The sequence below is a fragment of the Saimiri boliviensis genome, chromosome 19 (assembly GCF_048565385.1).
Source record: "Saimiri boliviensis isolate mSaiBol1 chromosome 19, mSaiBol1.pri, whole genome shotgun sequence".
Classification (NCBI taxonomy): domain Eukaryota; kingdom Metazoa; phylum Chordata; class Mammalia; order Primates; family Cebidae; genus Saimiri; species Saimiri boliviensis.
The window spans coordinates 15,849,548-15,876,587 of NC_133467.1; the positions used below are offsets into that span (position 1 = coordinate 15,849,548).

The window sequence follows — 27,040 nt, forward strand, 5'->3', positions numbered from 1 at the left end:
GGGGGAATCTCATGACCCACAGCCAAACAATGATCCCTTCAGATCATGGCTTAGCTTTGACGCAGCAAGGCAAGGGCAAGTTGGAATAATACTTTAGGTTTCATGGTTGGCTTTGGGGAAAGGGGCTTCTGGTTCCTGTGGCTGAGAGACGGGAGGGCAGGAGAAGGTCAGAGAGCGGCTTTGCCTTCTGAGGCCTGTGTTCCGAGGCCCCACACGGGGACCTCTTCCCGCCCTCCCCCTGCATCCGCGGCACCTCACACCGCGGCTGGCAGCAGCAGGCGCTGGGGGTTTGTTTAGCAAAATCCCGCGGTTTGGGTAGCAAAGAGGAGGCGAGCAGAGAGCAAGGAAGAAAAGGCCAGAAGGTCAGACGCAGCCTCGGCGACAGGCCCCGCCGGCTCCGGGGGCTTGTCCCGTGCCCCGCCAGCGCCCCCCAGCGCCCCCCCAGCGTCCCCCAGTGCCCGCCAGCGCCCACCAGCGCCCCACCTGTGCCCGCCAGCGCCCCCCAGCGCCCCCCAGTGCCCACCAGCGGCCCACCTGTGCCCGCCAGCGCCCACCAGCGCCCAGCCATGCTGCCCCGAGTGCTGCAGCTCTCCCTGTGCGCAGCAGGTGAGGCCCGGCCTGGAGGAGGGTGCCTGGCTCCATGCTCCCCAGGGCTGGGAGCTGAGGGAAGGGGCGCTCCCCTGAAGCGCCCAGATTTCCAGGTTGGAGGGGAGGCAATGGCGGAAGGAAACGAACGCTTTTCAACCCTGAGAACAGGGGTGGGAAGGGAGCCCCGGCGCCGCTCCCTGCCCGCGGCGCCTCCCCCGACACCCCGCCGCCGTCCGGCGCCCAGGTGCGGAGCCCAGAACGCCTCCATCCGTTCCCTCACCGCGCTCACCAGAAACGGTCTGGCCGCGGCGGCGCCGTCCCAGCCGGGCGGGTCAGGAGCGTGTGCAGTGCGCGGAAGGGCATCGCCGGGGGCGGCCGGGGCCGGGCGCTGTGGGGTCTGCGGGCCAGGGCGGCAAGGGCTCTCGCGGGAAGGGCGCCGTGGGTGAGCCTGAGGGGAGGAGGGGGCGCCACGGCCGCCAGAAAAGCCCGGCGGGGGCGCCGCGGGGAGCGAAGCGCGCGGGGCCCTGGGCTGCCACCCGGCGAGGCGGGGCCGGTCTTCCGCCCTCTGGCTGCAGAGCGGGGGCGGCCCAGGGTAGAGGCGACTTGGGCCCAGGCGGCGGCAGCAACGCAGAGAGGGGCAGGGTTCAAGGAAGCTCAGGGCCGTGGAACTGACGGAGAGACGGAGGCTGCTCCCGAGGCCGGCGGGAGGGGCGCCCTGCACGGAGCTGGGGCGCCGGGGGTGGACGCCGTCCTGAAATCGGCGATGCGGGCCGCGGCCAGTTATTTAAAAATCACGATAAGAAGCAGCAGAACGCTTTTCTCAGCGGCGGGAAGCATCCTCCGCGGGCGCCCTTGCGCAGGGGCCGCCTCAGACAGGCGCTCCCGCCCGCTTCTTCCCCGCCACCGCCTGGGCCCAGCTCTCTGGTCTCATCCTCCTCTCCTGGGGCATCTAGCTTCAAGGGTTCCTTGTGGCCAGGACCCCCAAGATCCCGGCGCCAAGGCCTTCACTCCTCTCTGCCTCTTCCGCAGGCAGGACCTGGGCAGAGCAGGGCAGACCTGTCCCGCCGCATTTCCCGGGACCAAAGGCATGGAATCAAGGAAGGAAGGAACAGAGATCTTGGGGCTTGGGGTGGCTTCCTGGGAGACCTCTGCTCCGCTCGCCAGTCCCTCCCTCCCTTTTTCTCTCTTTCCTTTCCTCCCTCCCTCCCTCCTTCCCTCTCTCCCTTCTCTCTTCCTTCCCTTCTCTTTCTTTCTTTTCAATACATTGAGCCCTTGTGATGTGCCCAGCATTGTCTGGGCCCTGGGAATATCATGAAAAATGAAGTTTGTTCTTTGCTCCTGAGTTGCCTAGACCAGGTAGTACAGACAGAAAAGCCAAAAGGTCTCTTCCCTGAAAGCTTTTAAAAAATCCTGATGCTGGTCCCAGCAACAGAGATTCAGATCTTTGCTCTAGGCGGGCCTGGAAATCTCTGTGTTTGAAAAGCTTGCTAGGTGACTCCAGGGTGCAGCTTTGGCTGTGAGCCCCTCCTGGAGGGGCAGTGCCCTGCCATGGATAAGGGCCTGGAGCTGGGAGCCTACCCAGGGTTCTTGAGTCTGGGCTGTATTCCCTTCCCACTGGGTGGCACTGGCCATGTCTCTTTAACTCTCTGTGACTTGGTTCCCGCATTTGTAAAACAGGCAGAGCGATATCTTAGGCAGCTGGAAGAATTCCGTGAGCTGACCGCGCACGGCGGCGCTCAGCAAGCCTTGTCTGTCGTTAACAAGCACTAACTGCAGCATACAGGAAAGGCACCTCACCTTTTCTGCAGAAAGGATGGGGCAGAAGGGTGGGGAGTTAGCTGGGCAAAGGGGTTGGGGAGATGAGGGAATGGGAGAATAGGATTCGTGGGTTGAGGGAGCTGGAGGAGGTGGCTGGCTCTTCCAGATCAAGAGAGCAGCTGGTGCCAAGGCTGGGAAGCAGAGCTGGATACGACTGGTGGGCCAGTGGCGAGGCGCAGAGGGGCCGGGGGGGCCCACCAGGGTGTGGCTTAAAGCTCTTTGAGAACTAGAGGTGGGGAGGGGAGGGACAGCTGTGCTGTGACAGCCTCTCCTGCTCCAGCCCTGCAGCTAGTGAGCAGTGAGAGGAACTTCGTTCTGGTGAAGGAGGAGCTGAGCTGGTCCGACGCCCAGCAGCACTGCCGGCTACACCACACAGACCTCGCTGACCTGCAGCTAAGTGGCCTGTTGGAGCTGTCCTCCCTCATGACCGGCACCCCAGCTTGGATTGGCCTCTTTTTCGACGCAAGCACTTCTGGCCTGAGATGGTCCAGCGGCTCCTCCTTCACAGCCCTGGAGTGGGCCCCAAAGCTGCCCGAATTTGGGGTGGGCCTCTGTGCCACGCTGTACACTTGGCTGACATTACCCAACATTGGGGCTGCCTCCTGCACAGCCCAGAAGCCCTTCTTCTGCTACTATGGTGTGTTCACATTCACATTTCAGGCTTCACTTCCCCCTACAGGCGCCTTGCTCTGTTAACAGCTCAGGTTGGAGTGCAGTGGTGTGCTCATAGCTCAGTGTAACTTCCAGTTCCTGGACTCAAGTGAGTCTCCTGCTCAGCCGCCTGAGCATCTTGCACTACAGGTGTATGCCACCACACCTGGCTAATTTAAAAAAAAAAAAAAAAAAAAAAGCCAGGCATGGTGGCTCACGCCTGTAATCCCAGCACTTTGGGAGGCTGAGGTGGGTAGATCGCTTGAGATCAGGAATTCAAGACCAGCCTGGCCAACATAGTGAAAACCCGTCTCTACAAAAGATACAAAAAATGAGCTGGGCTTGGTAGTGGGCGCCTGTAATCCCAGCTACTAGGGAGGCTGAGGCAGGAGAATTGCTTGTATCCAGGAGGCAAAGGTTGCAGTGAGCTGAGATCGCGCCATTGTACTCCAGTCTGGGCAACAAGAGCGAAATTTCGTCTTAAAGACAAACAAACACCTTTAATAGAGACAGGGTCTTGCTATGTTGCCCAGCCTGGTCTCAAATTCTTGTGATCCTCCTGCCTCAAGTCTCCCAAAGTGTTGGGATTACAGGCATGAGTCATTGGGCCTGGCCAGGGTTGCTTTTTGCTTTTCAACAGCAAATGGGGGGGGGGGGGTCGGGGGTCGGGGAGAGTGGGGGGAGGGGGAGGGGGCGGGAGGAGATCCACCGTTTCAGAGGAAAACTGGTCATAACTTTACTCTTTGCCACATCACTTGCTCTCTGTGGTCTTCATTTCTATTTCCTCTGCACCCCTATTCCGAAGACCCCATTAGAAAAAATGGGTGCAACTCAGGATAGAGTAAAAATAAAATCTGGAAAGTTCTCTTGCCAGTAAAGGATTTGAGGGAAGGAGAAAAAGGGAGCCAAAAGGGAAATTCAGGCTGGGGTTTGGGGGATGCGTGTGCACCTGGGCAGAATTCAGTCTCCTTCTCATGAAGCACAGGTGGATGGTTAGGGTCTCAGAGCTGGGCAGGAGGGGGGCGGCCGCCCTCTAGGAGATCCCCTGCTTCCTGTTAAGTGGGCAGTGTGAGCCAGCTCCTCAGGCATCTTTGTGGGAAATCCGCCATTGGTACGCCATGCACAAGGACCCCTCCTTGTGCTCCACCGGGCCCCTCTCAGTCCTGGCTGCTGGTGTGCCTGAATCCCGACTTGTTGCTTCTGGGAAGATCATGCAGGAGCTAGCTGTAGTGTGCACAGCACTTGTCCGGTAAGAGTGTCACTGCCTGCTTTTCCCTCTGTCAGCCAAACTCAGTCCAACTCTGTGCCATCTTCACCTCTCAAATACAGTTATGGAGGGCTGACCTCATGTGTGCCCAACACGGCCACATGGTGCCTGCGCCGGGACCTTGAGAATAGCAGGTGTAGCTGCCTAGATTTCAATGCTGGGTTCCCAAGGGAGTAAGGAGATTACAGGGATGGTAAGTGTGCCTGGGACCAGGAGGCCTGCAAAGGGAGGGGTATGTATGTGGGGTTGTCCCCTGCTCCTGACACCGTCCCCGCACTCCACCAAGATGGGTCCTGACCCCTCACTCTCTCCAGCTCTGCACCTCTGCTGCCAGCACAGGAGCCAAGTCAGTATTGTCTCTCCTCTGGTCTGCCCTTGCCCACTAAAGTTTGTTCTCTACACAGAGTGAGCTTGTAAAAAGGCAAATCGGATCACTTCCCTGTAAAGAAAAGAATCAGTAGGCCCTGGCAGCACTCAGAACCCTGTCCTTCAGCCATCAAGCCTCGCCCCGCCCCGCCCCGCCCCGCCCCGCCTCGCCTCGCCTCCTCTCCTACTCCTGTCCCAGCCACCACGACTTCCTTCGGCTCCTTCCCACCGCAGGACCTTTGCTGCGGGCTGGTGAAATTAGGACAAAATGTACATCATTGAAAGTAGAATTCGATCTTGCATGTATACAGAGCTTTAGAGTTTGCTGTGGCTGTGCTCGGGAGGCTCCTCCCAGCCCTCTGTAACACTCACTCCTTCTCATAGTCTCTTCAAGAGCAAGGACTCTGCTTCTTTTACTTCTGCACCATTTTCCTAGGGCATAGAATAGGGTTGGCAACACAATAGGTGCCCAGTATTTATTGAATGGATTGAATCTATGTAGAAAGGGATGGATGAGCCTGTCTGCCCCTGAGCTCGGTCTTCCTGGCTGTAATTGGGCAGCTCCTGGTGTCTGCAGAGGATCCTGGGCCTCCCCGTAACTCATGGTCTGTTTCTGTTTTACAGACCCTGATGTCGGGCACCTCATCTCCACGAAGCCCTCTCTCAGCCTAACCACCTCTCCAAAGCTAGGTACATAGCTGCCCCCATTCCCTTTTCTCGGAATTTGGCTTGTTTTGCCTTGGACCTCTCCACCAGCACCAGCCGGCAGGATCTCCACCCGCAGGTTTCCTTGTTCCCCTGACTCCTGCCTGGCTGTCTGGGAGGGATTTCCTGGCTGAACCCCATGGAGAGAATCAATGTTCTTTATTCTTATTTTTTATTTATTTTTGAGATGGAGTCTCGCTCTCTCACCCAGGCTGGAGTGCAATGGCACGGTCTTGCCTCACCGCAACCTCCGCCTCCCAGGTTCAACCAATTCTCCTGCCTCAGCCTCCTGAGTAGCTGAAATTACAGGCGCTTGCCCTGCTTGGCTAATTTTTGTATTTTTAGTAGAGACAGGGTTTCACCGTGTTGGCCAAGCTGGTCTCAAACTCCTGACCTCAGGTGATACACCCGCCTTGGCCTCTCAAAGTGCTGGGACTACAGGCGTGAGCCACCACAGCTGGCCTATTTTTTATTTTTTAAGACGTGGATGGCTTCACTCTCTCCCAGGCTGGAGTGCAGTGGTACACTCACAGCTCACTCGACCTTCCTAGTCAATGATCCTCCTGCCTCAGCCTCCTGAGTAGCTGGGACTACAGGCATATGCCACTATGCCCAGCTAACTTTTTTGTATTTTCAGTAGAGATGGGGTTTTGCTATGTTGCTTAGGCTGGTCTTGAACTCCTGGGCTCTAGCGATCCACCTGCCTTGGCCTCCCAAAGTGCTGGCATTACAGGTCTGAACCACTGATCCGACCAATGTCTATTTTTCTGATGGGCCCAGAGGGGATGGTGACTGGCTCCAGGTCTCCAATCAGAGACTGGAATCAGACAGTGGGCCCTGGCTGCAGCCCAGCTGTCACTCTGGGGATGGGACAGGGTGGTTCCTCTTCACAGCCCAAGTACCTGCTCATCCATCTGGAGGTGGGGGTGGCTTCTCTGAAACAGTGCTCTCTGGCATTACTGCCTTGGTATCTTTTGAAAAGTTTCTTCCTATCTGATAGAGAGGAGTTCTATGACATGCAATCTACTCCCTGAGTCTGGTCTGTGGAGTGGGTTTTCTGCCTGGTGTGGAGCACAGAGCTGTAGAGTGAAGATGGCGGGGCTTCCCATCCATCTAGCATGGCATGAGTTCGGGCAGGTCGTCACCTCCCTGAGCTTCCTTTTCCTCATCTGTGAACTGAGGTCAATGACACCAACTTCTCAGAATGGTAGTGGGGGTTTTCAAAGATGGCACAGGCCACATGCGTAGTTCAAGGGCTAGCACGTACTAGGGGTTTAATCAAGAGTAACTTTAAAAAAACCAGTTTAGATAGGGAAAATGATAGGTAAATCAGAGGCAAATCTCAATGGGCTTAGGTAAAAGGCCCATGTCTGAGTCTGGGAGGCTCCATTTGAATTTGAACATGTGACTCCCAACTCAGTAAACACAAGTGTTTTCTCTTCCTGGTGGGCCCCCCGGAATCAATGCCTCAGGTCGAGTCCCAGCCGCTTACATCGTTCCAAACTTGCATTGTCTAGAAGCTCAGATGTGTGGGTGTATGTGCTACAAGATGAGACGGTCCTGATGAAGGGCAGGGTAGGCTGGGCCTGTCCTATCTCAGGACCTGGCCCAGTCCAGCCTCGGGCAGGGACTGGCAGTGGTGGCTGTGGGAGGTCGGCATCTCAGTCTGTCTGGGCTCCCTGGAAGGCTAGGCCACCGAGCCTGCTCTGCCTCCTGTCTACTGGGCCCGTCCCTCCAGGCTCGCCTCTTCTCCCTGGCTCTCCAGGCACAGTGAGCCTGGGAACATCACACACTTCCTCTATTCTGCTTAGCCCTGGATTTGCCTGAGAGCCAGGGGGACAGGCACAGCCCCTAGAAAACACACTCGAAGGTGACCCCAAACCAAGATTGTTCTGTCTGCCTCATAACCCCCCCACAAATCGTCACTACCATCTTGCTATGTGCATACTATTAATAAATCACTGTGCTAAACCATTTGCATATGTGATCTCATGCGGTCTTGACCTTAGGTACTATGATTACCCCATGGTATAGATGAAGAAATTAGGACTTAAACTGAACCTGTGAGGCCATATAGCTACAATAACTCTTAACCCTGCGTTCCCTAATGCTGCTATGATAGCTCACCCATTCTTCCAACCTAGTATTTAGTCTACCTATAAAATTGTGGTTTTGAACAAACCTAACACTCAAGGACTGGGGACAAGGGTCCGCCCATGTCAGGCCACAATTCTATCCCCGGGGGTGATGGAGGCTGGGCTGTCAGAGATCCAGGCCCTCAGGCCTGTGATGTCCACATTCTTTGACCCCAGCTGTGGTCCAGATCGGTGGTCAGACCTTCATGAGATTTGACCAAGTGATGACATGGTACTCGGCCCTGCTGTACTGCCGCAGCCACCACACGGACCTGGCCGACCTGCAGATAGTGACGGACAAGACAGGCAAGGAGGCCTTGAGATCCCTCATGAGTGAGACTGAAGCCTGGATTGGCCTCTACCTCAATGCGAACTCGGGATCTCTCAGCTGGTCCAGTGAGCTGGGGACCAGCATCCCCTCCTGGCTGCAGGTGCCGATGATGGTGAGAGGACTGTGCACAGCTCTCGGCATCTATGTGACCTACTCCCCGCAAGTGTACACAGTGAACTGCTCTTCCCTGCTGCCCTTCATCTGCTTCTATGGTGAGTGACAGTCTGCTCTTGCTGACCCTGGGCCCACTGAGGATAGAACGAGGTGGGAAACGCGTTTATTGGGCAGCCGGTGACACGGAGGATAGACTCAAGGAAGCACTGCTAGACTCTGAGGGTAACTGAGTTCGGAAGCAGGCTCCTGAGATCCTTGCACTATAAATGTGTCAGGAGGTTGTATTATTTTAATCCTGGAGATCTTTAAATAATGGAATGGACTCATCCAGCCTTAGGGCACTGGCAGTTAGCAAGAACAATTCGTTATTGGACAAGGAAGTTAAGAGTCTGGGCTTTGGAATCAGATAGACTTTGCCGCTTGCTGGAAATAAGGTGGGCAGCTTCTCAGAGCCTCCTTCTCCTCATCTGGGAAATAAAATGAACAAAAGGAACTGATGGCACCCACCTCATAGGATGGCTTTGAGGGCTGAGTGAGAAAGTGAATGTAAGGGGCTGAGTAGAAACCCTGGCACAGAGGGGGCCAGCCAGATGGGAGCCATGGTCGTTGTTTTGTCCCTGTGAATGCATGGGAGCCCAAGGCCTGCCTGCTGACCCCGTTGACAGAGGAAGCAACCCCCAGGCCAGGCAGAGGTGCTCTGAGCCTGCCCGCGGCTGTGTGATAGGTATCCTCCTGCCTTGCCCATTCCTTCTCTCCTTCCTCACTTCCTCCTCCCACTCATTTTTTGGTAAGTTTTATTGAGATATGATTCCCATCTTAAAATTTGCCTTTTTATTTTTTATTAAATTAATTATTTAATTAATTTTTGAGACAGTCTCGCCCTGTCACTTAGGCTGAAGAACAGCGGAGCGATCTCGGCTCACTGCAACCTCCACCTCCTGGGTTTAAGTGATTCTCCTGCCTCAGCCTCCCATGTAGCTAAGATTATAGGTGCATGCCACCATGCCTGGCTAGTTTTTGTATTTTTAGTAGAGATAGGGTTTCGCCATGTTGGCCAGGCTGATCTTGAACTCCTGACCTCAAGTGTTCCACCCACCTTGGCCTCCCAAGGTGCTGGGATTATAGGCGTGAGCCACTGTGCCCGGCCAAAATTTACCTTTTTAAAGGGTACACTGCAGTGGCTTTTGGTATATTCACAAGGTTGTCCAAACATCGTCACTAACCTAATTTTAGGACATTTTCATCACCCCCCACCCCAAAGAAACCCCTTAAGGGGAGCAGTCACTCCCTCCCCTCCCCGGCAGGAGGGGAGGGAGTTTTCTGTTTCTGTGGATCTGCTTGTTCTTGGCTGTTTCTTTCTGTTTTGGATTTGATGAGACACATGATTCTTATCCATAAAGAAGCTCTTCCTCCCTGAGGCGCTGCTTGCTGTGAGGACTGGGGATGGCGAATGTGCCTCCTGCAGGGCACAGGGTAGATGTGCAACAACTGTGCCCTCCTGAGTCTGGCTACCGTGATGGGGAACCGAATGCTGGCCCATCAGAGCCTGGGGTGGCCGCTAACCTGCTGGGTGTTGCAGACCCTGCCCTCACACTCTCTCTGTTTCCTTGCAGACCCCTCGGTTGGACACCGGGCTTCGGCAGAGTTGCCTCCACTCTTGCATGCTTCCTCTGCAGAAGTGACAGAGGAAACAACTCCCAGGCCAGGCAGAGGTGCTTCGAGCCTGTCGTTGGCTGGCTCTGGGGTCTTCAGAGTCTGGGGAGTGGCAAGGGTGGCCAGCAGGCAGGGGTTCAGGGGAGGCCCCATAGGCCCCTCCTAGAAGTGCCAGTGAATGCCTAGAAAAGGGGTGAGCTAAGGGGGTGGCAGTCAAGGGCCACTTGTGCAGAGGGGAGTTTCCCTCCACTCCCTACCCTGCTGGGCCGGCCAGGGGCTGGGGAAGGAGGACTGAGGCGCCATCAAATTCCCTTTTCCTAGAATTGGGCCCCTGAACTTGCAGCTCCAGGGCCAGGAGACCCAGGAGAGGCTGTATGGTCTCTCAGGCGAGAGGGTGAGGCCCTGGCCTGGGAGACAGAGTGGGAAGACGGCTGAGCGGTGCTCTTGGGGAAAAATCATCAGAGAGGCCCTGAGGCTCAGTAATCAGAGGGAAACACGGCAGAGGGGCTTCCCAAAGCCCCTCCGAAATGCAGGCTCCTCTGCAGGGAGAGGATGAGGGATGAGCTATTGGCATTATTGTGGGGAGGTGGCTGGGAAGGGCAGTGACAGCAATCTTACAGCATTTAAGAATTCCTGAAACATCTTCACAGCTATTACCTCATTTTACTTCCCAAGAGTTCTGAGGCTAACTAGGGTAATTGAGGGCAAAACCACCTTTTTCCTGGCCTCCTTACAGATTCCTGTATCACACAAAGGGATTATTGCCTTTTTTGAGGACACAGAAAAGTGAGGGCACTTGATCAAGGTGGAGCAGAGCCTCATTCATTCACTCATTAGAAAGTGTGGATGGAGTCTTGTGCTGGCCCAGGCACAGCCACCAGCAGGAGGCACAGCCACCAGTAGGGGACACAGCAGAAAGGGAGGGCTTGTTCTGAAGGCGCTCACAGCCAGTTGGGAAGAGGCTGGTGCTGGGTATAGTCCAGGCATGGTGGGGACACTGAGAAGGGGAGCATCCCCTCTGTAATTGTCCAGAGGATTTCCCAGAGGAGGTGATCTCATAACTACTGGAAGAATGAGGAGGATCTAGCTTGCAAAGTGGAGTGGGGTGCGCGGCTGGGTGAGGACTGCAGGTGGAAGGAGCTGCAGGTGGGGTGGGGACAGTTCGCACTGGAGAGTGTGGGAGCCCAGATCCTGCGGGTCCTCTGTGAGTCGCTAAGGGACCTCACCCTGAAGGCGACAGCGACCAGGCCGGTAGCCGTGGTCAGATTCGGGTCAGAAGCTGGGCGACAGCCTGTCTTCTTCTCATCTAAGGTCTATCCTGGCACCTGTCTGGCTGCCCCAGGCTCACGGGCCACCTGGTCCGCGCTATCGGGTTCAGGAGGCCCTCCCTGCTAGCCCCTGCCTGCAGTGGGTGGGCAAGGCCAGGCGTGGAGCGGGCACAGGCCCGGGGAGCCACTTCGCGACGCCACTCTTCGGCGTCCTCGGCTTTGGGAGGGGTCCCGGGCGCAGCGGACCCCACAGAAGTCTTCTCTCCAGTCCCAGGGACCAGCGCCGGACCCGTAGGCGCCTCGCAGGGCCCGGCTTCAGCGGCCCGGCTTACGCAGAGCGGGAGCCCGGAGCCCCGCGAACCCGGCCTCAGCTACCCCTACCTGCGCGCTTCCGCCTCCGCTGGCCCGGCGGCCCTCCATCCCCAAGGGGCGGTGACACCCGGCCCTCCGGCCAACCTTACCTCGGTTTCGGGGGAAGGACCCAGGATGCCTCCGGTCACTGCCCCGGGCGCGTCTTCCTACCTCACGCCCTCCACGTCCCAGTCCCCGAGCCCTGCTGGTCCCGCCTCTCGCGGGAGCTTCTCTGTTCCCCAGGAAGTGACTGCGGTTCTTCTGGCCTCCGCTTCGAGCCCCCAGCTCAACTCCACCCGCCAAGCCCCAGCTACTCCCAGGACAGCAGCACCCAGTGGGTCCCCCACATCCAGCCGGGGCCTCGGCTCCCAAGCTCCCGAGAGCTCTCTGGGGACCAAAGAAAGCATCTCGGACTCATCTGGCTCAGGGAGCCCAGGCGCGCCCCAAAGGACAACTGCGCCCCATGACTCTGCAGCCCTGAGCCAAAACACCAGCCCAGAGGCAGCTGGGAGCTGGGCAGGGCTCCAAACAGGTGCCTGTCTGCGTCGCTCTAAGTTAGGACCTCTACCCGAGGCAGGCCCCAGGATCCTGGGGAGTTCCTTTCTTGGGACGACCAGGCCTGGCTTCCATGCGTAGGGCCCGGGCCGGGGAGTTGAGGATGAGAGGTGGGGTGTGGTGTGGGGATGCTGTGTGCTGGGCCAGTCTCCCCACCCCAGCTGCATTCCAGCGCATTCTACAGGGGTCCTGTCTGGCCAGAGCCAGCTCAGTCTCGTCGTCCCTGGGTAATTTAGGATGAAGATGGAGGTGAAGTGGGCTGATCTGGGGGGAGAAAGAATCCATTTTGGTTCTAAGAGCAAGAGTCTGACAGTTAAGAGTTGGAATATTGGCTCCAATACCTACTGTGTGGCTTTATGCGAGTTTCCTAACTTCTCTTAGTGTTCTCATCTCTCAATGACTGGCATCTGGCAGATACTCGATAAATGGTAGTTATTACCATTTTAATCTCAATTCTCTAGTGAAACGTTTAGTGACTCATCCTTCTCTCACCTCTCTCCTTACCTGAATAGATGGAGCTGGCCTCATTCTCATTTTATTAAATATAAACGACTACAATTATGAATTATTGAGATTGCAGAATCTCACAGGGCAGAGGCTGCTCTGTACTTCTTTGTATCTCTCCAAGGACTGGGATAGTGCACGCTGGTAGATGATTTAATTTGACAATCATTTCCTGAGTACTTGTTTTGAAGAAGGCATTGAACTGTGGATGCCAAGATGAGCAGGGCTGTTTCCTGTTTTTAGAAGCACATGGTCTCACAGGGACTAATGGAGACAGCCAGGACAGTTGGAAGGTGCTGCACGGAAGTGTGAACCAGGAGCTGTGGCAGGAAAGCGATTCGTTTCATTCCGCCTGGAAGGTGGTAATAGCATAGAAGGTGTAACAATGGAGGAGTGCATCTGGCAGAAAAGACTAGGAAGTTCTTCCTGGCAGAAGGAACAGCATGGGTAAAGACAGATGTCAAACTGTATGGTGTGTTTGGGAATGAGAAGCAGTTTGATGTGACTGGCATGGGCCACGTACTGGGGCAGGGAGTGGTAGGGGGTGGGGAGAAAGGGGTACGCTGGGGCAAAATCTGAAGGACTTGACCCCCCCAGTGGAGCCAGCAGAGGTTTACTCCAGGTGAGCAAAATGCTCAGATCTGTAGTTTCCAGAAGCAAGGTGGTTAGGATGCCGTTAGGACAGCGCTTTTATTAGGATGCTAAGTGAAAAAGGCACTATCAACGCTATGTACACAATACAGTCACAACAGGTTGAAAGAAAATATCAGACAATGCAGAGGCATCAAGTCTGGAAGGAGATGTGTGACAATGTGAACAGTGACTACATTCAGGGGATGAGAATATGGATGTTTCCTCCTCTTTTGTGTTTCGGAATTTTACACATTTATCCACTTCATTAAAGAAGTTTACGATGCTTTGGGTGGGGAAAGAGGTCTTTGGAGGGGCGGCCGATCAGGAAAGGAGGGACAGGAAACGTGTGTGTGGGGAAAGAATATTGCACAGTGTGGGGGAGTGGAACTGAGGCCTGTTCTGGAGCACTGGAGTGGGGAGAGACATGAGGAAATTGATTTTACATTGTTTGCAAGTGATGTTAACTGAAGTACCAATACATTTTTAAAAAATGCCCAGCTTTCGTTCACTGAACCACACAAATGCAAAGTTTAAAAAGATACTTACTCGGCCTGGCGCAGTAAGCGCCACATCCATAATCCCAGCACTTTTGAGAGGCCAAGGTGGGCGGATCATGAGGTCAGAAGTTCGAGGCCAGCCTGGCCAATATGGTGAAACCCCGTCTCTACTAAAAAATAGAAAAATTAGTCAGGCGTGGTGGCGTATGCATGTAGTCCCAGCTACTGGGGAGGCTGAGGCAGAAGAATCGTTTGAACCCGGGAGGTGGAGGTTGCAGTGAGCTGAGATTGAGCCACTGCACTCCAGCTTGGGCGACAGAAACTCCATCTCTCTCTCTCTCTCTCTCTCACACACACACACACACACAAAAGATGCTAACTTTTTCTTTTTGTTTTTAGAGACAAGGTGTCACTCTGTGGCCCAGGCTGGAGAGTAGTGGTATGATCATAGCTCACTGCAGCCTTCAACTCCTGGGTTTAAGCAATCCTTCCACCTCAGCCTCCCGAGTAGCTAGAACTACATGCATACACCACCACACCTGACTAATTAATTTTTTTTAAGATGGGATCTCATTATATTGCACAGCTGGCCTTAAACTCCTGGCCTCAAGCAATCCTCCTGCTTCACCCTCCCAGTGTTGGGATTACAGGTGGAAGCCATCACACCTAGCCAAAAGATGTAGTTTTAAAACTTATTTTTGTACTTACTAGTGTGGCAAAGATTTGAAAGAGGGACCATGCTGCGAATATGGGAAAAACAGTGGTCTCGGACACAGTAGGTGTGTCAACTGGGGCTACTACTCTGGTATCAGAATTTGTATCAGTTTTAACAAGTGCAAACTCTTTTGTACAGGAATTCTACCCTTGGGAATTAAGGAAATAATAATCCGAGGTACACACATAGATATGCACCCTCCACACACAGGGTTGTTTGTTGCAGCATTATTTATTACAGTGAAAAGCTGGAGACAATGTAATATCCACTGGAAGCAGATTGGTTAAGTAAGTTATGGTATATTCAGTGAAATACTACTATGCAGCCTTTAAAGTGAACAAGGGAGAGCTTTACACATTCAAATTCACAAATTCAAGAGTGTGAAGGACCTTCTACAGCAAAGTGTTAATCACGGGAGTCCCTGGGTTGGGGAGGGGATATATTTGCTTAAATATTTTATGATATACTCCAAATAAAAGCATTATTTCCATATTTGAAAAAATAAAAAGATATCTGCAAGGCACTGGCAGGACTTTGGTGAGTGAACATGAGAACAGGTGAGACGGAGCAAGGGAGCCGCTGAGGACACCAGGGTCTCTGGCTGGAGCACCTCTGGGCACGGCCAGTCATAGAAGGGAAGAGGGGGTGCTGGGGGAGAGGCTGAACTTGTTTTGGGATGGAAACGGAGATGTTGAGCGTCCCTGGGTGCCACGGTGGGGGCTTTGTGTAGTTGGCAGACAAAATAAGGACATTGGGCCCCTTGGAGCATAGGCTACTGAACAAGAAATTTTGATGAGGAAAAACCTCCTGATACTGCCCAAGCCCCACAGATCCTTCTGCCAGGGGTGCTTTCTGAAAGATGATGGTGTAGCTACACAAGAGCTAGGTCCAAGAGCCTGTGGGGGGTAAGTCAGGGATCGGCAGGCACCGAGCTTCCCACCTCGCTGGTTACGCAGCAGCTAGCTGTGGTTGTCCCTGCCTGTCCTTTAGCTCAGGGGCAGTCACTAGTATCAGGCCACCTTACTCCTGGTTGTATTTGCAATAAATCTTTTATTTTCCCCTCCTGTAGCTGTGACCAGTGTAGGGAGTGGCACTGACAGAAGAGATACAGCTGCTGCCACGGAGGCCCAACATTTGAGTTCAGAATCTAAAGACAAAACATCAGCACCAGAATCAGGTAAATGCTTCTGTCTACCAAGTTCTCACTCTTAACAGTGGAGCAGCTGAATCTGGAGTCACTTCTTAGCACAGGGCCTTGAGACCTTTTCATGAAAGACAGCACAAAATGTTGGGAACAGGGATAGGAATAAAAAGGTGGATTCTAGCGCCGGGCGCGGTGGCTCAAGCCTGTAATCCCAGCACTTTGGGAGGCCGAGGCGGGTGGATCACGAGGTGGAGAGATCGAGACCATCCTGGTCAACGTGGTGAAACCCCGTCTCTACTAAAAATACAAAAAATTAGCTGGGCATGGTGGCGCGTGCCTGTAATCCCAGCTACTCAGGAGGCTGAGGCAGAATTGCCTGAACCCAGGAGGCTGAGGTTGCGGTGAGCCGAGATCCTGCCATTGCACTCCAGCCTCGGTAACAAGAGCGAAACTCCGTCTCAAAAAAAAAAAAAAAAAAAAAGGTGGATTCTAGTTTATGCTCCATGACTATTATGAAAATTGAGGGAAGAAGTTTCTGAATTTCTATTTCTCTTCTGCAAAGGGGATGATGTAGTGAAAACTCCCCTGCCTATATCATAGGGTTGTTGTGAGCACCTGAGGTAATTATAAACTTCATAAACAGTAAGTGTGGAGTATCTACTTACTCGATTAAAAGTAAGGAGAAAAATACAGAAGAAACAATAAAGAAAATAATTGCCTGATGGGTAGCCAGGCTGCGGAAGAGCCTGCATTATCCCAAAGTGTGGGACTCTCTTTTCAGTCACTAATTGGTTGATCCTAATTGTGGCTGAGCATTCTGCTCAGCAGTTTCTTTTTTCTTTCTTTTTGAAATCCCAAATCAGCATGTAGCATCTATGCTGTCCACCGGGTGCTCCTGACTGCCTAGAACTTGAAGTTTTCAAAAGGAAATAGGATAATATCCCCCTGAACAGGTAGCACTTTCTTTTTCAGGGCATCCTTTTGGAATCCTGAAAGCAGATTTTACCATCTCAACTCTGATGGACCCAGAAGAAATGAAAGACCAATTTTTGAGACAGGTGAGACTTCTACCTACTCTTCTAATTCTGATCAGTCAGATGACTTGACATTGCAGTCTTAAAAAAACCAATATATTAAGGTGAAAAACCTATGGAATATGACCTCATCTTGTTCCACCGCCATCACTTTGGCTCATGGTGACAAGTTGGTTATGTGCTATGATCTTTGTGGATCTTTTCTTATCCTCTCCAACATTTTTCCTAAGTTTTTTTTTTTTTTTTTTTTTTTTTTTAAGTCAAGACAGCACATTCAGAGGGATCTAAGTTTGGGTCTTAGTTTTGCCCTTATCCATTGTGTAGCTTTGGGAAAGTAACTTAGTCCTTTTTTTTTTTTTTTGAGATGGAGTTTGGCTCTTTGTTGCCCAGGCTGGAGTGCAGTGGCGCGATCTCAGCTCACTGCAACCTCTGCCTCCGGGTTCTAGGGATTCTCCTGTCTCAGCCTCCTGAGTAGCGGGAGCTACAGGCACCTGCCGCTACACCTGGCTAATTTTTGTATTTTAAATAGAGATGGGGTTTCACCATGTTGGTCAGGCTGGTGACCAACACAATGTTAAATTCCTAACCTCAGGTGATCCACCCACCTTGGCCTCCCAAAGTGCTGGGATTACAGGCATGAGCCACCATTGCCTGACTGTAACTTAGTCTTTCTGAGCCTCAGTTTTCTCATGAAATAGGAACGATAATAAGGGCTAACTCATATGGTTGGTGTTATGATTAAATTATATATTCCATATAAAGTGCTCAGCAAATAATGACACACAATTGGTACTCAATGAACATTAGCTATTACTATTTTCAAGTCAGGGTCTTGCTCTGTCCACCTTGGCTGGAGTGCAGTGGTGCAATTATAGCTCACTGCAAACTCAAACTCCTGGGCTCAAGCAACCCTGCCTCAGCTTCCCAAAAGGCTGGGATTATTAAGAGGGAACCACCATGCCTGGTTGGCTATTATTATCAATGCCATCACTATAGTGTTCTGAATATACATTTGTTGCAGACTTATTTTTGGTTCTTAAAAAGTATTGTGCCATGGGAGACTGTGAAGAGGAAGAATTGTTCCTAAATACTGAGAGAAAAGCTTCAAGCTGATTTTTGAACGTGGTCTAAGAATACATTTCTCATTTATATCAGATAATAACCACAGGATGTCAGTGCTAGAGAGTACCCTATAGACCAGTTAGCCACAATCTTAATTTTACAGACAAGGAAACATTGGCAATTACCTGTTAGTTTATTGCAATTTATTCATAGGCCAAACAAATATCACCCTGGCAATTTATTCTAGAATTTCACAAAATCAAGTTTCTAGAAAGACCAGTAATGTGTGTCTGTGAGTATATAATGTATATGTTTTTATTATAAATTTTACTGATATAAAGAATATATAGCACACAGTATACAAACTGTAGTAAGATATATAATACTCTTTATTATAATTTCATAGAACCAATTGAATCTTACAAAATGCTCACGATTTTGGAAAATTCACATGAGCACGTGACTGTATGCTTGGCAGGAGTGGACAGGGGGACTGGAGAGCTTTTCGTATATTTTGCTATTGAAAAAACAAGTAAGAATGGTGTAATTTAGCAACTGATAATTTCAAGTAATAAGACTTTAGGTAAAGAAAAGTTAAGAACTTTTTTTTTTGGGTGGGGGGCAGTCAAAGGAATTTTGAGTTCTCTATGTTGTTTATTCCTTAAAGTCAACTGTAGTTATGGGCCTTCTTTTTGGTTGCGGGTGGTGGAGGTAGACAAAGGAATTTTGAGTTCTCTATGTTTACTCTTTTTTTTTTTGTTTTTGTTTTGAGACAGAATCTTGCTCTGTGGCCAGGCCAGAGTGCAATGGCACGATCTTGGCTCACTGCAACCTCTGCCTCAGCCTCCTGAGTAGTTAGGACTACAGGCATGTGCCACACCATGCCTGTATCTTAGTATGAGACGGGGTTTCGCCATTTGGGCCAGGATGGTGTTATTCTCCTGCCCTTGTGATCTGCCTGCCTTGGCCTCCCAAAGTGTTGGAATTACAGGTGTAGGCCACTGCGCCCGGCCTTGTTTACTCCTTAAAGTCAAATGTAACATATTTGATTCTGGCCTGGGCCCCTCAGCACTCTTTGCAGGGTGTACTCATTGAAGCTTCTGACACCAAACCAGAAGCCATCTACCTTCTGCTTTAAATTGAAGCCAGTGGGGAAAATGGCATCAAAACAGGGAATTCTATCTTCTGGTCAGCTTTGTCAGACTGTATCAATTCCATATGTTAATGGAGAGCATTTCTGCCTCACAGATTTAAAAGATGGATTGGTGGGGACAAGGTGTGTGTGTGGGAAGCTTAAGTATATATTATGAGTTTTGGTAGCATTTTAAATTCCAGATAGAAAGTAAGAAAATACCTGTAACCAACTTATCCCAGTTTCAGGATTGGGGACTCAAAATATTTTAAGACCCCTACACACAGTGCTCAGAGGTTGATTTGGACTGGTGGTTCTTACCCCCAGACTCTTTGGAATCCTCTGGCAAGGTTAAAAAGAAAAAAAAAAGCTTGGCCCCATCCTTAGAGAGATTCTATTTAATTGTTCAATGGTGGAGCTCAGGAGGTATTCCTCTTTTTTTTTTTAAACTCCCCAGTGATTCTGATGAACAATCAGGATTGAAAATCACTGATTTAGTCTACTGTTTTAGTGTCCTTTGTCATTAAATGTTTTTTTTTTTTTTTGCTAATAAAATTAATTTATGTATTTTCCCATTGGAAAAAATGCAAATGAAAAATGTCAGGTAGCTAGAGGAGGCTAAAAACAATGACAGGGTATGGATATGCATAAAGGTTTATGGGTGATCAGTTTAGGGCTGAGAGAGGATAGTTTAGGGCATGAGGTAAAAAGACATCAACACTTTCTCTCTTTTGGATGTTTCAGATCCAGGAAGTCTTAAAGTTTACATTAGGTCACGAACAATTCAGACTGAAATGGGTCAGCTTCGAAGTGAACGAAAAGTAACACAATTCTACGGATATGCAGTTTCCCTTTCATGCAATCTTCTCTGGATTTTGAGTAAATTATAATTTTTTAATCCCTAGTAGAACAAGATTAGGCAGAACTCAAGATGTGCCAAAAAGCGTAGACCTACAACTAACACATAATAAGACTACACACGAAACCTGCATCCCTGGATTTTACAGAATGAAACAGGGATGCAGGAGAAGACGGGTGTATTTGGGAACAATAAACTTGGGAATGACAAATGAACTTCTATTAAGAATTTAAAATAAAAAACCTGAACCAAACAACAAAAATCCTGAAAACAGATCCCATGAATCTAACTGAAGAAGTACAGAGGATAGCAGTGGTCTAGGAAGCTAAGTGGGGCTACACTTCTTAACAACCAGAGGAAACTTTACCTGCCACAAGTTATTAAAGAGATTTCAAATTCTGCAGAATTTGAAAGTAACAACTTTATCATAATACATGTTAATGCTATGTATTTGTCCTAAATTGAAATCTTATTACATGGAACTTGGGAAATGCTAAGACAGACTGTTCTTAATGTTAAAATGTATCTTCAGAATAATATTCTGTTATATGTTTCATTTCTCATTTCTTTCCAAGTGTCCTTGTCACCCAAGTGCATGCTAGAAGACAGCAATATGTCAAATATAGTAGCAACTTTAGTCTGAAATGTTTAAAGTTAAAGTTTATTTGTAGTCTTTGTAGGAATAGCAATAAAAGACCTCAAACGTATCTATATCTGTACATGTACAAGAACCATCAAAAATTATTCACAGAACAAAAATAAATCTTCTTTAGAACAAACCCAGGTAATGAAATGCAGATATGGATCTCACATATGGAACAATCTAAATGCTACTAGCACAAAAATATGGCTTTAAAAATAAAATAAAATCTTGGGTTTTGTTTTTCTAAGGTGTATTTCTCTTTCTTGAAATAAAAAATAAATTATTTAGAGCTATCATTGTAAAATAGTCGTGTGTTAACACACTCTTATTAAGGCCCTGGAGATGAAAAACAAAATCAAATTTAGAAGGTAAATTCCTCACAGGTGTAACTCAGGTTAATGTGCTGCTGTCTACTTAAGTTAATATAACTAGGAAAGGTCTAAGCACCAGTCAAAATTTAACCTAATTTACTATTTAACTTTTCTGAAGGTGGTCATTGAGTCAATTAGTATTTAACCTTTTGTTGAACTGGGAATTGAAATCTTTCCCTTGAAAGTTTGGAAATCACGTAAGATGTATTTATACATAAATATCTGTACCCCCACATAGATGATGGAGGTCCCTAAAACACAACTTCTGTGGAAATCTCTCTATAACAACAAATAAATCTGGTTTTAAGTCCCAAACTAAAACAAAACAAAACAAAAAACAAAACAAAACAAAAAACAACCTTCCTAGGGTTAAATGAAGGTATTTAAATGAAAAATAACAACTGAGTAGGAAATTAAAATGTATGCTGAATACGGGCAAAAACTACGCTTTTCCTTTCCTTGGGTGGCTCACTGCATTCCCCAAGTCTTGCTGTGTTGGTTACTCAAACACCTGAGGCTTAACTGACCAAGAACTGAAACTACTTATTTTTGGATCCTACTCTCAGATCAGTGACACTCAACTTTATTTCTATGATTCCCCATGGTATCAATAATGATATCTAGGGTTCTTGAGACAATGCCAAACCAAATCAATTTCAAGTCACTTTAACTTATATATACATATAACACATATAGTACATTTTTTAGGATGAATCTAGAATGACTGTCATAAAATCTAACAAGAGCATAAAATCTGAAAATATTAAAATTTGGGAATCACTACTCCATAAAATGGATTAACATTCAGAAAAAGGAAGCCCCAGGAGTTGTGTTTTGTGTGGGTGTGTGCACGTGTTGTCTACAGAGACTGCCCTTCTATGTATCTATGTATTTTCAGAGTGGGCAAAGAATAGAAATCTTCCTGCTTCCTTGAAACTCTGGGCTACTGAGAAGACTGCTGATGTATTTGTTCCCTTATGGTCAAGTCTCTTCCTAAGGTTCTTTCACTCCTCCTAAGATACTTATTCTATCTCATGCAAATTTCATCACTTTTGTCCTTCCTAAACCCAAGAGTATACATAATTGGGTCATGACACCAAGAATGCCTCTAGAACTACGCACAATCATTCAAACATGAAAAGAGATTCTATTTAAAAATTCAACACTCCTTTCTTGCTTTTAAGAAACTAAGTCCTTCAGCTGGCATATTGAAAAAACAAAGTATCCGAAATTACTGGCCCCCAGGTAAGGGGTAGGAAGGCAACTATTTACTGCTGGGGTAAGCAGGAGATTTCACTATTTGACTTGAAAAAGGGGTGGGGGAAATGGAGAAGAGAGCCCTTTAGGCTTTCCACAGTTGATAGGAGAAGGTGGTCTCCAAAGGCGTAGCTGAGAATGCAGTGAAGCTGTGGCATGTGGCTGTTGGGTTTGGCCCAGTGACAAGTCTAGTCTGGTGTCAAGCTTGTGTGGGGCTCAAGGTCACAATGGAGTAGACTATGGGACTGACGTAATCCTGAAGAGGGTTCCTTTCCCAAGCTCAGTCCCATAACCAGTCTTCTCAGGAAATCCAGGCTAGAGATAACTAAACCAACCCTCGAGGAAGGGGAAACAAATACTAATGCAAACTCACTTGATGGCAGTTATTTTGCTCTGGGACTTCCAAAGAAGAACTCTGCTCCCAATCTGGTATACGTCTGAGAACACAGTGAAAGCCAGGGGTCTACAGAACCACAGACCCATAAACAAAGGCCCTTGGTAGACTAAGATCTGAAAAGCTTTACTTCCAAAGTCAGGCTCATTCTTAAGAGAACAGAGTTAAGGTAAGGGCATACCAGTCTTAGGTAATCCTTCTTTTTCTTTCATAGTCTTAACACCATCACAGAGAAACACAGAAGCAGAACAGTCAGAGAAATCGAATTCTGACCAACTTGATACCATATGAAAAAAAGCAAAAAGCTATAGCCACATGATTACCTCACTTTACCACATTTTTCTTACTGTTAAACTGCCAGAAACCCAAACAGTACCTTGGTGATAGTGCTTGGAACATAGTAAGTGCTCAAGTGCTTCTTACAGTTACATAGTTATAATCTCTCCTCTGACATGGCTTTTATTCAGAGACCCAGGGAATATGATGACCTGAAGGAAATGTGACTCTTTCTGCTGTGTCAGCTCGGACTGCTTATTGCTCCAGTAATATAAAAGGTAATAGGAATCTTTTTTAACTCCTACCAACACTGTTCTCATTACTGTTCAAGTTTGTTATCAGCTAGACAAGCACTTTACAAGCACGTCACCTGAATTCCAAATGCCACTCAACCCTGATGTATCCTGCACCCCACAATGTGGTGCTGTATTGAGGGAAACAGGAAGTTCAAGACATTGCTTTCTTAATCTATCTGCCTCTCTTCAGCCATGTACCTCCTCCTCTTAGCAAAACAAAGGTATATACCTGTTTGAACTGAGGAAAAGCCAATAAAGAAACATCTCCATAAAAGTTATCACCTGTTGCTGGCTTCTCTCCTTAAAAAATCCTTCAGAGTAGGTTGTACGGATTGCAGCGTTCTCCAAAGAAATACTGAGAAACATGTTTGGACAGGAGTAGGCTCACAGGATAATCTAACATTTAACATCTGTCAACAACTCTTAACTTTCAGCTTACTTGTAACATTCTTACTGTTATTATTACTATTTTTACTATTTCTTCTTCATTCAAGATAACCTGGTAGTAGAGGGCTGCATAATGTGTCCAGATGTTTTGGGCATTAAATCTTCCAATGAAGACAGCCCTCTAAGGAGCTCCCATGATGCTAATAAGATACATTCTATCCATCAAAAGCACATTTGATTTTTGTGGGCTTCTTTCAATTCCCAATATAGGTAATTTTATCAGCCCTCTGTAATCCATAATCAGTACTTAAGAGCTTCCCAAACTCAATGGCAAGACATCACCCACATTGCATACTTAAGGTCAATGAAACTGACAGTTCTCCTACCAGGTTTCCTGTGGCACAATCGAAGGCGTTTACAAAGAATCAATTAAACATGGCCTGAGCTGAGAATAGCCAGAAACAAGAACACATCTATGCTTACGTTCTTCCTCCTGCAACAAAGGGCACTTCAGGACAGTTACCTCTTTTTCCTAATAAAATAAGTCATTTTGACCACAGTGTGCCTTCAGCTTGGAGAGAAGGTGTAAGAATTTGCAAAACAAATACCAAAGGTGAAGAAAATGCAAAAGTGTCAAAACAACTGGATATAAAGTATGCAGATCACATAAACACAATGAGAAGCTACCATTTTAGATCTCTGTCCAGCAGAAACAGGGACTGCTATGAAATAAGCTGTTTTAAAAGGTTGTGGGTTATGTGGCCATGGTGAGGTTGCTAAAATGTAAGGTTCATCACAAAGATCCACCTGAGAAAGGGCAGAGCTCAAGAAGTTGGAATGAAAGCCTGGGACTCAGTGAAAAGGAGGGCTTGGTGTCTGGGCATCACTGAAAAGACAGCACTATACATGTTCCCTTATAAATATTCTCTTATGGAGAAACACTCACTTGATGCATATGGCTCCCTCAGGTTTTTTTTTTTCATCCCCTTTTTCTAGAAAAAAAATTCTTTAAAGCTTATAATTTAAAATCAACATAAACTTATTTGAGAAACATTGCTTTCTCAATGTAAAACAAGAGCTAAGATCTTGCTTAAAGAGGTTCAAGACCCTTTTAACATTATATCTGAACAGCATAGAAGGCATGAACTTTTCCTATTTGTGCAGTTATATGTACATATGTGTGGATATATATGTATATATATATATATATATATATATTTGTATATATAATGTCTGTTTAACATGTAACATTCCATACTTCTGGTAATCAAGGTTGCATTCAAGATGACAGTTCACACCTCTGGAAAAAAGGAAATGAATTGGTTTCCATGACTTTTTCTGCTCTATAATCGTAAGGTCATGGATGACAAAAGTTGAAACTGGGTCATTACTGCCAGATCTACCAAGAGCATGGAAATAACAACTGGAATGTGCCATCCTGACACTTTCAATTTTTTTCTTTTTCTTTTTTAAACATGAGTAATCATCACTTTTAAGAGAGTGATGCTTCAGATTTGGATTTCCTTTCCTTACTGAGGGGATGAGGGGAAGAAGCACTTTAAAAGTTTAAGAGGGAGATAAAATTACCCTGCCTATAAATTTGCTAGTAGAATGGATAAAATCTTTATCCCAAACAATCTTTATCCCAAATCTTTATCCCAAAAATTATAACTTAACAAATAGAAAAAAATTTTTAATAGGAAATATTCAGAGATTCCAGCTATGGTATGGTTAGCCCTTTTCTGTATGGAAGAAAGGGTGTTGATCTGGATGGCTTATGGACAGCTGTTTAAATAACCTCTCCAGGGGAGAGCAAACCCTGTTGGTGATGACAGCTCCCACCACGGGGAGGAAAGTGCAGCGAGTGTGTGCAGATGAAGATGGTACGTGGAGACACAAATATTTATAGTTTTGTAAACTCTAAAGAGGAAAAAGAACACCCTTTATTACAATTGGGGTTAAAAAAAAAGCCCCTATCTAAAAGAGAAGATTCCCATCTGCTGTAGACAGAGGAAATAAACATATTGACAGGAGTTCAACTGAAATTACTCCTAAAGTCCAGTTTTGAAGCAACAGCTTTTGTCTTGTGTCCTCTGAAACAGTGAATCCCAAATCAGATTAGCTGTCCAAACAGAACCAGTCTTGGTTGATCAGTGGAATAAATTATTGTTTTGTATGGATCTTGGTATTTGCATGTTTTCTGAAAAGACAAGGGGGCCAGAGTGGGGTTTTTAAACTAGTAGATGAATCCCTGAAAAATTCATTCTGACAACGTCCTATTGCACACCATGTGCTTCTATCAGATAAATGCTTGATCTCTACCTACTGAACCCACAGGCTCATGTCTCACTCATAAAACAGTTCCTACTTTACTTCCTCTAACAACTGCAGTGCTTTCAACAAGAGGAAAACAATAATAAAAATAGCAATAATCAAAAAGGTAATCTACATTATTAAATTCCTTTTGGTATATTACAGTGGTATTTTCTGTACATGGCCCAGAACTAAGTTCCCTATGTACATAGAGATGTGGGGGAAAAGCATTGACCTTGGAAGTCATCGCCTTATGCCCTGAAAGGCAAGGTTCCTTTCTTCATTCAAGAGTTTCTCACCACATTGCCATTGTGAAGTAGCAACATTCTGTAAACCTGGAGGGGCTAGGTAAAGGTCTGGGAACAGGAGAGTGGGTCAATTTCCTTCTGTCTCCTTCCACAGTCTGTCTATTCACAAAGCCCGTCAGCAGCTGCTGTTTTTGAATTCACCATTCTCCGTGATGGAAAGCTTGGTGGGGTTGGTGGGGGAGATGCCATTGCGGACCTGCATGCTGTACCGCTCCTTCACTTGGGTCAGTGCACTCATCAGTCTGGTGTTGGCTGAATCCAGGGACACGATCCGTTTTTCCTACAACACACCAATCATGGCTTTATTCAGGCTACAGGCAGGAGATAACATGCTTTCTTTACTGAATGACGAGTCCAGTGCTTTCTGTCAAACAGCTGTATGCATGGTGCTTCCCAGACAAATGGAACGTCTCTGCCTCTTTCTGCACACTGGTCAGGTTCAGCTTCCTCTGAGCCCAATGGGTCTCTATTTTTTGTCTGTCTGTCTGTCTGTCTGTCTCTCTCTCTCTCTCTCTCTCTCTTCCTTTCAGCACAGCAGGACTTTTTATTAATAATCTCTTGGGACATTAGGCTGTCATGTAAAAGTGATACCATGTGTTACTTCAGACTATGCAACAGAGGTATCAAGCTGCCTTACTATACTAAGTGCTTTTGGTCAAAATTGAAACATGGAAATTAGGTGGCAAAGAAAGAAGCACCAGAGGTTTCATTTCACAGAGGAGAAGAGCATGTGATCTATGGGTTCTCAGCCCCAAAAGAGGGCGTATCAGTCACACTTGGAAAGAATTCACATTGTGCTCAAAATTAAAACAATACATGGTGGCAGTGTAGAGTCACCAACAAGGTGAGGATGCAACAGCAAGAGGGGAAATAAGCAGCCAAAAAGCTCAGACCAAGGAGTTACTTGAATATGGGGAGGGAGATGTGGCCGAAAAGGGAATGCCATCAACATAACACATGAGAACAAACAGAGAACACAGGCTCCTAGACCCATTCCAGCTCAGAGTTACTCCAGGAGGGCTGTCCAATACAGAGATTGCTTTCAATTTACTTTTGAGTCTCTGAAAAAAAAATGCTTTAGAAACAGTATTTGGAAACCAAGCATTGTTGACTATACACATGCAAAAACCAAGGGGGGAAAAATGGGGGGGAAAAGGCAATCTAACTAAAGGAAAGTAGGACTATCTAAAATTTTTTAATAAAATCATTTTATCAAAATGTTATCATTCTTATAAAGATTAGGAGAGATACCCTAATCTTAACTTCAGCAGCTCAGTAAATCATTTCAGAACCTTTCTAACATGAAGTTCATAGTTTTTGTAAAACAGCACAGAAAACAGTCTTTACCTATGCCTGTAAAATTAAAAAGAAAATAACACAAGAGGAACAACTCCAAAGCCAAAAGGAACTTTA

At 47.9% G+C, this 27,040-nt stretch overlaps 2 protein-coding genes across 15 annotated transcripts in view; one reads left to right on the forward strand and one right to left on the reverse strand.

Moving 5' to 3' along the window:
- The first annotated feature begins 37 nt into the window (after nucleotides 1-37).
- Nucleotides 38-27,040, forward strand: part of CLEC20A (C-type lectin domain containing 20A) — a 74,637-nt gene continuing 47,634 nt past the window's right edge. For 2 of the 5 annotated variants that reach the window (XR_012514953.1, XM_074389535.1), the window contains exons 1-8: nucleotides 38-606; nucleotides 2,687-3,043; nucleotides 5,315-5,380; nucleotides 7,708-8,073; nucleotides 9,589-9,687; nucleotides 11,165-11,779; nucleotides 15,221-15,328; nucleotides 16,268-16,353. Coding sequence is in view for 4 of the 5 variants with exons in the window: in XM_074389535.1 (XP_074245636.1) it covers nucleotides 567-606; nucleotides 2,687-3,043; nucleotides 5,315-5,380; nucleotides 7,708-8,073; nucleotides 9,589-9,687; nucleotides 11,165-11,779; nucleotides 15,221-15,328; nucleotides 16,268-16,353 (1,737 nt within the window). In the remaining variant the exon portion in view is untranslated. Of the gene's footprint in view, nucleotides 607-2,686; nucleotides 3,044-5,314; nucleotides 5,381-7,707; nucleotides 8,074-9,588; nucleotides 9,688-11,164; nucleotides 11,780-15,220; nucleotides 15,329-16,267; nucleotides 16,354-19,267; nucleotides 19,538-27,040 lie in introns of those variants that run through there. The other 3 variants (XM_010336170.3, XM_074389536.1, XM_074389537.1) reach the window with 3 other exon arrangements.
- The window catches only part of RASAL2 (RAS protein activator like 2), a 364,958-nt gene continuing 357,945 nt past the window's right edge, over nucleotides 20,028-27,040 (reverse strand). For all 10 annotated transcript variants that reach the window (XM_074389525.1, XM_003925336.4, XM_074389524.1 and 7 more), the window contains one exon: nucleotides 20,028-25,907. In XM_074389525.1, coding sequence (XP_074245626.1) covers nucleotides 25,765-25,907 — 143 coding nt within the window. In that variant the 3' untranslated portion in view covers nucleotides 20,028-25,764. The remainder of the gene's footprint in view (nucleotides 25,908-27,040) is intronic.